This window comes from Microtus ochrogaster, chromosome 6 (genome assembly GCF_000317375.1).
Source record: "Microtus ochrogaster isolate Prairie Vole_2 chromosome 6, MicOch1.0, whole genome shotgun sequence".
Lineage (NCBI taxonomy): Eukaryota > Metazoa > Chordata > Mammalia > Rodentia > Cricetidae > Microtus > Microtus ochrogaster.
This window is the reverse complement of record NC_022013.1, coordinates 19,541,635-19,551,746: the sequence shown is the minus strand read 5'-3', so window position 1 is coordinate 19,551,746 and position 10,112 is coordinate 19,541,635. Positions and strand designations below refer to the sequence as shown.

At 41.1% G+C, this 10,112-nt stretch overlaps 1 protein-coding gene across 3 annotated transcripts in view; it reads left to right on the top strand.

Annotated features, from left to right (window-relative positions):
* Pign (phosphatidylinositol glycan anchor biosynthesis class N) overlaps positions 1-10,112 on the top strand; it is a 113,924-nt gene that overhangs the window by 21,370 nt on the left and 82,442 nt on the right. For all 3 annotated transcript variants that reach the window (XM_013346689.2, XM_026779799.1, XM_026779800.1), the window contains 4 exons: positions 651-781; positions 2,398-2,514; positions 6,482-6,522; positions 8,210-8,269. In XM_013346689.2, the coding sequence (XP_013202143.1) occupies positions 651-781; positions 2,398-2,514; positions 6,482-6,522; positions 8,210-8,269 (349 nt within the window). The remainder of the gene's footprint in view (positions 1-650; positions 782-2,397; positions 2,515-6,481; positions 6,523-8,209; positions 8,270-10,112) is intronic.

The following is a 10,112-nucleotide window of genomic DNA, read 5'->3' as shown; positions in this document are numbered from 1 at the left end:
TTTAGCTCTGTATCCAGCTAATGGTTGCATGAAGTGTTGCTTGTTACTTCTTTAGCTCTGTATCCAGCTAATGGTTGCATGAAGTGTTGCTTGTTCTTTAGCGCTAGTCTCAGCTTTGCAGACCATAAGAAAGAAGAAATCATTTAATTACCAGCATGAATATCTCATTTTCCCTAGTTTAACGTGATGTACTGTTTTCATTAGTGAAATATACTCATATTAAACCAGCTTTGTGCAACTATGTGGGAAGCCTGAGTACAGTTCTCAACACTGCAGTAGATTAAGTCACAAATACTTTATAGGGTGGGAATATTCTATATTTTAAATTATTATAGTTCCCTATTAAGGTTACCAAAACCGTTTATAATGACATGGACTTAAAAATTAAAAGTCCATTATCCTGTTTAGGATTTTAAAAGTGTTTATTAAAATATATTTACTAATCAATATTTTCCTTTTAAAATGTCTATGAAAATTATTTGAGGATTTTTTAAATTCATTAAAGGGAAAAATTAGTCTTAACAGGAGCCTCTGATTTTAAAATAGTAAAGCATTTCTTCAGTTCTTGACTTAAATGTAGTGAGTAGGGGTTGGATGAATTCGATTGCTCTAAATTAATTTAACTTGTTCTTTTGTTTCTTTGTAAACAGGGAATATAAGGACAATATTAAAAAAGTTGATGATGGAGTGAAGGAAATTGTGTCAATATTCAAGCATTTTTATGGTGATGATGGGAAAACAGCATTTATCTTTACCTCCGACCATGGAATGACAGACTGGGGTTAGTCTGTGTTTCTGTGCTACCTTAGTGAGAGTAGTGGCGGATATAGTTTGCAAATATTATGTTCAGAAGATCCGATGTCTTGCAGTATGCAAAAATCCAGCACATAATTGTATGTTTAAAATATTAAATAATCTGACCTCTATAAGGGACCCTTTTTTTTTCTAATTGTAAAAAGAATATAGTTTCATTTACAAATGAGTAAGTAGAAAAAAACATCCAAGTACTTTTAAGTTTTCTTCACAGTTTTCTATTAGAAAAGAAATTCTACCTGGAATCCCTCCCATGTAGAGTGATGCTAGTTACAATGCACTGCTGCATTGCTGCAGCTGTGTGGTGTTAGTTACAGTGCACTAATGCATTGCTGCAGCTGTGTGGTGTTAGTTACAGTGCACTAATGCATTGCTGCAGCTGTGTGGTGTTAGTTACAGTGCATTGATGCAGCTGTGTGGTGTTAGTTACAATGCATTGCTGCAACTGTGTGGTGTTAGTTACAGTGCACTGATGCATTGCTGCAGCTGTGTGGTGTTAGTTACAGTGCACTGATGCATTGCTGCAGCTGTGTGATACTAGTTACAGTGCATTGCTGCACTGCTGCAACTGTGTGGTGTTAGTTACAGTGCACTGATGCATTGCTGCAGACAGCTGTGTATTACCTAGGACAGTGTGCTCCCGAGATTCCCAAGGCAAATGTAGTCTGTGCTCCGAATGATACGACATAATGAGGTTTGCGTTCTTAAGCTGGGTCCCATGCAATAAAGGAGTGAGGCAGGAAGAAAAGGGTTCTGTGCACTTCCTTGCGTGTACTGTGACCCAAGTGCATGAGAGCAGCTTAAGAGGAAATACTGACTCACTGATCTAGAGGATTCGTTGTGCTTGCTTGGGTTGGGCAGAACGCCATGTTTCTGGGGTGTTTGGCAGAGGATCTTTTTACCTTGTAGTAGATGGAAAGATAAGATAAATAGGGACGAGGGCAGGGTATACCCTCAAAACATACCTCCAGTGATTAATAACTTAAGCTAGCCCTAATATCCTAATGTTTCTGCAGCTGCCCAAAGCAAGTTTTTAGTATGTGAACTTGTGGGGAATGTTTCGTTTTCAAACCATGGTGAATCTAGCATTTTACTGTCCTTTTTAGAGGCCCGGAAACACTTACTCCCAATTGGGAGATGACTCCTCTCAAAAATCTCTTCCCTATCCTCTTTTCCTGTCGGCCCCAGCCCCTTCTCTTGATGACCCCTGAGCCTTGGTGCATGTGTGCACACGTGATGTAGATGTCCCATTAAAGGCTGAATGTTCATTAGCCACCTGTTTTCATCACTTTGATCAGTTACATATCATTGCAATTATTGCTCCGCACTTCAAGAAGCAGCTTCTTTAGCTAATGCTGACAACAGTGCTAATATACAGATGTCAGCATAGTTATTTATTGAGAAGACAGTTTGACAGTCACATTATATCTATTTTTAGCAAAGCAGTGGTAGTTCCCGAATTTGGGCCTCTGATTTCGCTAGCTTCATATGGATCAATTCTTTAATTCAAAGCATTTAGAGATGGTTTTGTGATTGTTGGTGATTATATACTCATCTGACGATTCTTGATGTCTCTGCTTGTAGGTTCCCATGGCGCTGGTCATCCTTCAGAGACTTTAACTCCTTTAGTGACTTGGGGAGCTGGGATCAAAGGTCCTCAAAAAGTATCAACTCAGCAATTTGATGACGAGTTTTTAAAAGGTACTAATATTTGTTTGTGTAGTCACAAATGCCCATGTAGATAGCATTTAAAACAGGACTAGAATTAAACTAAGTTGACATTTTCAATAAGATTTTAACAATTACTTGAAATTGTTTTAAATTCCTCTTTTTAATGAATCTGTCATTAATCATTGTTATATGCAAATGCTCCAAATCCAGGAGTTGGTTAGTTGGCTTTCTCTCCTTTTCTCTTTTTCCCCACAACCATTTGTTGAATATTTCCCATTATACCACTGTTAGTAACTATTTTGGCCTTTCTAAATATCTAGGAATCAGAAATTTTAATCTTGTTTTATTATGTTAAAATTTTAATTAGAAATAAGAATAAAACAAGAAGGAAGGCACAGTTCCTTAGAGACAAATTATAAAATTAATTACAATTTTCCAACTTAAGCAAAAAACACATTATTAATTTTGAGATTGCAGTTTCTAATATATATATATTCATCCCTTATATGAAAAGCTAGATGTAGTACCAAGTTATTTCTCTCTGGACACAGATGAAGAAAGCACAGCATGTCTTCATGTATGGCGTGGCACATTTTTCTTTTTTTTTTTTTTTTTTGGGGGTTTTTTTTTTTTTTTTTTTTTTTTTTTTTTTTTTTTTTTTGGTTTTTTCGAGACAGGGTTTCTCTGTGGTTTTGGAGCCTGTCCTGGAACTAGCTCTGTAGACCAGGCTGGTCTTGAACTCACAAAGATCCACCTGCTTCTGCCTCCCTAGTGCTGGGATTAAAGGCATGCGCCACCACCACCCGGCTGGCATGGTACATTTTTCATTATGCTGTTTACATATCATCAGTGCTAACAGAGAATACCAGTCTGCTAGCTTCTTTGGCCGCCAGGTGCCAGGCTTCTTGAGCCTCCATATTCAGACCCAAGGAAAGGTGAGTGTGCTATCTGCCCATTCCGCAGTCCTTCTAATCAGACGCCATAGGGAGTCCAGTTAAGCAGGAACTCAGTTCATTACTGTGAGTGTCAGTTTATATAGCTTAAGTGACATGGTGTGATGTGGGGGTACCTCCATCCAGTGAGAGGCAGCCAAACCCCCCCTTTGGCTGGAGGGGCGTCTACCTAATTTTTGCTGTCTCATCCTCACACAAACATGAGCCAGGTTTTTCTCTATCCTACAAGCCTTGAAGTACTCAAGCCAGGCTTTTTTCTGTCCTATAGGCCTTGAGGTACAGTCCCTGAGATAATTTTTGCCAAACACCAGGCAAGGTCATAGGCCTACAGGGGAAGTATTTGAGAAAGGGCCAAAATACAGCAGTAGTATGTATGCTCAAATCTGCAAAGTCCCCTGAAAGCCAACAAGGAGACCGAGTTCCATATGTAAAAGCCTTTATCTTATGCAAGTTTGCAAACTCAGTTTCTTTGCATATCCAGTATATTGGAATAATCAGAGAGCCCCAAGCTCAGTTAGAGATAGGTTTTTATAGTAGTAAAGGTGGGGGTGAGGGGTTTCTGAGGTTCAGGACCTCTGATTGGCTGACATTTGTCTAGGGGTGTCCTGATGAGTGTGTGCTGGCAGGTGATCCTATCTACAGCAGTTGGGAGTGTTAGGCATTTCCTTTGAATGGTCTGTTTTTGGGTGATGCTCGGGTAATCTCAGGTTCTGGTTCTTCCTGCAACCAGTTGTTGCTTCGGGGTAAACTACTGAGACTCAGGCCTCTATTTAATTTATCAATGGCCAGAGTCCTACTCTGGTAGGTGATAATGGTAAAGAACTTCCTTCGGGTGATCTGTTCATATTTAGCTTATCATGGCTGGCTCCTACATAGTAAGCATTCATGATTCTTGCAGACTTACTGAAGCAGATTTGTGCTTAGAGAAATTAGAGAGCTTTTTTTTTTTTTTTATCTCCTGTGCTGTCTTTGGGATGGTTCTTGTTTCCGCAGGTCTTAGTACTAGTGCAGAGGTGTCCATCTCATGGTCCACATGTGGCCAATCATTGTTATGCACACTGCCCAATAAAGCCACAAACGTACTAGTAGGCGTGTTTAAAACACACACACACACACACACACACACACACACACACCTGTAACTCAGTTAAGCCATTTTTGAGCATGGACTTTGGAGAGGATGACAGTATATCCCAATGGCATGGAAAGTAGGTGTCTGGGTGCATCATGCATGCCATTGAAACTTCTGCCCAGTAGGAGATGAAACCTAGGAAACAAAGTTCTTGTGTTGGGTCCTTTTTATTGCTGTACTGAACACCATTGCTAACAGCGATGGGGGAAGGACCTCACTGTAAGATCTGCTATGCTGAACCTGCTAGAAGAAACAGTAGGGACTGTGCTTGAACTGTAGGCACAGGAGCCCAGTAATTGCAAGCACTAAGACTGACAGCTGATAGCTGGGACCACCAGAAACTTAAAAGCTTCTGTACAGAAAGTGAGTATCTAGATTATAAAAATTACTCAAAAACTTAACAACCACAAAACAAAAACAGTGATTGGGCATGGAGTAGAAAGTTCTCAAAAGATGAAATACAAATGACTGAGAAATAAATACTTTTTTAATGTGCAAATCCTCAGCCACCAGGGAAATGCAAATCAAAATTACTTTGAGATCCCACCTTAGCTCAGTCAGAAGTACTAAGCTCCACCAAGCACAAATGACAGCACATGCTGGTGGGAGTGCAAACTGGTACAGCCACTATGGAAGTCAGTGAGTTTCCTCCAAAGCTGGACTAGCTGCACCCTATGAAGGGGGTTGTAATAGTAACGTAATACACTGTGTTAAAAGTTGGAGTTACAGGAGCATCATAACTCCAGTTTTAAATGCTCTGGTAACTGCTGCCAACCCAGAAAAGGGAGGGTGGGTGTGTTAGCTGCCAGTCGCTGAAGCACAGCTTGCTGGCAGTTGCCATTAGGCGGGACTTCCCTCTTTGTTTCCTTGGATGTTTGGAACATTATATTTCCAAATGAACATGTTAAAAAACTTAATAAATCACAGAAAATGCTAAAGATTTATTTTTTCAGTTTTTCTTTTTAAAAATACTTTAGCATTTCCCCCTCTGTCCCTGCTTTTCTCGTTCTTTTTTTTTTCCATACGTGGTTTAAGAAAGAGGCTTCCAATACTTAACCTTTATGTGGAGTGTCTTGCAGACCTGAAAATAAGGCAAATAGTTCTTGTTAAAAATCTTAACATCTCTAGGATCACGAATTATAAGCTCACTGTCCTTTATTTATGGCTAAAAACCAAATATGAGTGAGTACATGCCATGTTCCTCTTTTTGGGTCTGGCTTACCTCACTCAGGATAGTGTTTTCTATTTCCATCCATTTGTACGCAAACTTCAAGAAGTACTGCTGAGTAATACTCTAATATGTATATATAAATAAGAAGGTGAATCCAAAGACAAACATATAGGCATTCTCCTGAATATTAACCTTCATCAGGCGATGAAAGGAGACAGAGACAGAGACCCAAATTGGAGCACCGGACAGAAATGTCAAGGTCCAAATCAGGAGCAGAAGGAGAGAGAGCACGAGCAAGGAACTCAGGACCACGAGGGTTACACCCATACACTGAGACAATGGGGATGTTCTATCTGGAATTCACCAAGGCCAGCTAGCCTGGGTCTGAAGAAGCATGGGATAAAACCGGACTTGCTGAACATAGCAGACAATGAGGACTACTGAGAACTCAAGAACAATGGCAGTGGGTTTTTGATCCTACTGCACATACTGGCTTTGGGGGAGCCTAGGCAGTTTGGATGCTCACCTTACTAAACCTGGATGGAGGTGGGCAGTCCTTGGACTTCCCACAGGTCAGGGAACCCTGATTACTCTTCAAGCTGATGAGGGAGAGGGACTTGATGGGGGAGGGGGAGGGAAATGGGAGGCGGTGGCGGGGAGGAGGCAGAAATCCTTAATAAATAAATAAATTAAAAAAAATAAAAAAAATCTTGACATCATGTTTTACATCTATGTCTTCAGAATGGAGATTGGAAAACTGGAAGAGGCGAGACGTTGATCAGGTATCTATTTAAATTTAATTATTTTCTTTTTTATAAACATTTAGAGAAAAATATGCAAAAATAGGCTGTAATAGTAGTAGCAGCAGCAGCAAAGAAAATTTCCAACATATTTCTGTTAAGCAGACTACTTGGAGTGCAAGTGTTTTGTCCTAACCTTCTTGTGCCAATTAAAACAAAGAAACAAAATTCATATGGGTCGTTGAGCTGGCCAAGTGGATAAAGTGCTTGAATCATAAGCCAGAGTCCAGTCCCCAGCACCTAAGATGGGCAGAAACGCACTCTACAGGGTTGGCCTCTGATCTCTGTGCACGCTCCTCTCCCAGCCTCCATCATACACACAGTAATAAGTAAAGAACATTTTAAACTCTCAATTGAAAATAAGAAAACTCCATTCAGGGGACTCAGGTGAGCAAGAGTTCTTGTTAAGAAGGTAAGATCTGAGCCAGACAGTGGTGGCGCACGCCTTCAATCCCAGCACTCGGGAGGCAGAGTTTCCCAGGAAATTTAGGATTGAGCTGAGATTGAGGAATAAGCCAGAGTAAGGAGGCCAGAGCAGCAGCAGGCTTTCCAGGGAGAGGGCCGGCCTGAGCACAGATCGGTACAGAAGACACTTCCTGTGTTGGACGTCAGGCAGACACAGTCAGGCTCAGGTCTGGGAGAGCATTGCGCACCTTGGGGACTTAATTTCAAAAGCTTGAGGAAGCTCTTGAAGAGTGTGTGTGTGTGCTCACACGCGCACAAGAATCCTGGCTTCAGGATGAGATGAGTGAGAGAGACAAGACTTAGGGAAGGGTTTGAATACCAGCAGTATTCTGGGCGTGGCGTAAATCTGGGAGCAGCCTTTACAAACTCTTAGCTTAGGAGCAGAGAGGTACTTAAAAAGGAGCCCCAATGAAACGGAAGGAACCAAACAGGTGTCAATGGGACCGAGAAGAGCATTTATCCCAGTGTCGAGGAGAGCAGCAGGTGAAGCTGCCCTTCATCGCAGGTTGTTCCGGCTAGGAACATCGGAAGTTTATCTCATTCAATCGTGCCATCCCTTTGTAAGGGAGAAGCAGATATTTAACTGATGAGGACTGCTGAACTCTTCAGAGCTAACAAGCCAGGATTTGAAGGTGTCTCTTCCAGCTTTTACCTATTTTTACTACTTGTCAACTTTTGAGGACTGCTAGAACACAGCCACTTAAGTGTAGGAAGGTAGAATCTGTTCTCTCCCTTTGGCGAGCTGTCTCTGGGTGATCGTGGGCCGAGCAGTCCCCGCAGTGCTGCTTGGGCTCTTCTTCCTTCCCTGGCTGACCGGACTTGCTTCTGAGGGCTTTCTCCTTCATGCTGTGCACAGCCCTGTAAAGACCACCGCCCTCTCCTTTATGACCACCAAAGCGTTCTCTTGCTTGATACTTAATAACTTACACAAACTGTTCAAGTTCTTAGCCAATAGGACAAGTAGGTTTTGATTTTGTTTTATATTGATGACCTTTAATGGTTACTTTTCAGATTTAGTTTTTCATAAGTTCAATCATTTCTAAAAGATGGCATTTAAAGACACTGATATATAATAATGTATATAAATGTTTGCAGGTTTTTGATTATAATCAGTATGGTGATGGTCCAAATACAGTTGTATGTGGGGATGCAATTTGCTGGTTTCTACATGCAGACTTACTGGAATTGAACTCTTCCATTCTAGGCTGACATTGCACCCCTGATGGCGTCTCTTATTGGAGTTCCCTTTCCTCTTAACTCGGTGGTAAGGAATGACACTAATTACCATTACTCCTTATAAAAATAAAATTTACTTTTCATGTGCTTCTCTGTAATCCTTAGTTGTATTTTAAAAACTGTATTCCTTCCTGCTTATTTATATCTAAATAGGTAATATCTCATAATTGAGTGTAAACTATATAACATGGAAGAAAGCTTTTAAATGCTTTATTTCTTTAAAAACTATGTTTTTTGAAAATTATTATAAAAAGTGAAATATATGTATATATACAGTTTTAAAGGGAAAATTATTGAAAATATATTGATGGTTTGCTGGACTGCATAGATCATGTTTGGAAATCACCAGGAACCAAGAGGGCCTGGCATGGCTGTGCTGCTCAAGGCGCCAACCCTTGGGTAGAACAAAATTATACTTGTAGTTGCTTCTTTCTAACTCTCAAGACCTGAATCTAGATTGCCTGGCTTGTCACAGAGGAGGCCAGCGCTCTGACTCCTGTCCACCATATGCCATCCAGTGGGGAAGACCCACAGCAGGAAGTAGTAACGCTGTTAAGAATCGGCGTGAATGGTGAAAACCAAAACATGAAGTAAGAAATACTCATCATACTTACTCACAGCCATACTTCCTTGGTTTTCAACATTGAATTTATGTTAAAATGGAATAAGTCAGAACTGGAAGTGATAAGCTCTTGACTGCCATAAGCGTCTGTGCATGAGCGAGTGCATGCAGGGAACAGACTAGCCGTATGTTTATGTGTGTCCTGTTTACATCCTTATATCCAAATATTGTAGCTGTGACCGTTACAGTGCTTATTCTTCGTGTAGCAGTATGCTGCCCTAGTCAGCTTCCCATTGCTATAAAAATTTCCTAGATAATCAGCTTAATGGGAAAAATTTAATTTTGGTTCACGGCATTAAAAGTTTCAGTCTGCGGTGACACATTGTGCAGGAGTATGTGGTAGACCAAAACCAAAACTGCTTGCCTTGTGACAAAGATGTAAAAAAATCCAAGATACTTGTAAGAGGGTGTATCCCTAGTGACCCCAAAGTTTATATCACTTCTCATTAGGTCTTACCTCTTCACGGGTCTGTCATCTTCCCGTAGCACCAGGCTCCTTAGGGAGCATTTGGAGTACAAGTCAGCAGTAGTCTGCCAGTGGTAGATTTGATCTGATTTTAACCAGTCTCATTTGTTTATTTAATTCGTTATTTTTGAATGTGAGAAATTTTTTTCATTTATGGTTTTAAATATTTTGTTATTTAATTCAGAAATTTATTTTTTATTTGTTTTTCAATTTTGTGTGTGTGTGTGTGCGCGTGCGTGCGTGTGTGTGTGTGCGTGCGTGCGTGTGTGTGTGCGTGTGTGTGTGCGTGTGTGTGTGCGTGTGTGTGTGCGTGTGTGTGCGTGCGTGCATGCTTGTGTGTGCGTGTGCGTGTGTGTGTGTGTGTGTGTGTGATTGTCCTGTGTTCACCTACTCAGGTATGTAAGTTACTCAGCACAGGTGCTGGAAACTGAGACCTCATCCAGGGAAGGAGTAGCAAATGCCCCTAGCCACTATCATCGTGCACTTGCTTTTATTAATTTTTTTTCTTTAATGCTTTGCATGTGTGGGTTAGTACTTGCTTGGGTATTGATTTACCACATTAGGGCCTGGTGCTCTCAGAAAGCAGAAGAGGATGTCAGAGTCCCTGGAACTGGAATTAAAAGTGATCGATCACAAGCCATGATGAGCCCCCATGTCGGTGCTGGGAATAGAGCTCTCAGGTCCTCTGGAAGAGCAGCCAGTGCTGTGACCACTGAGGATCTGTAGTCCCACAGCCAGTGCTCTGAGCACTGAGGATCTCTGGTCCCACAGCCACTGCTCTGA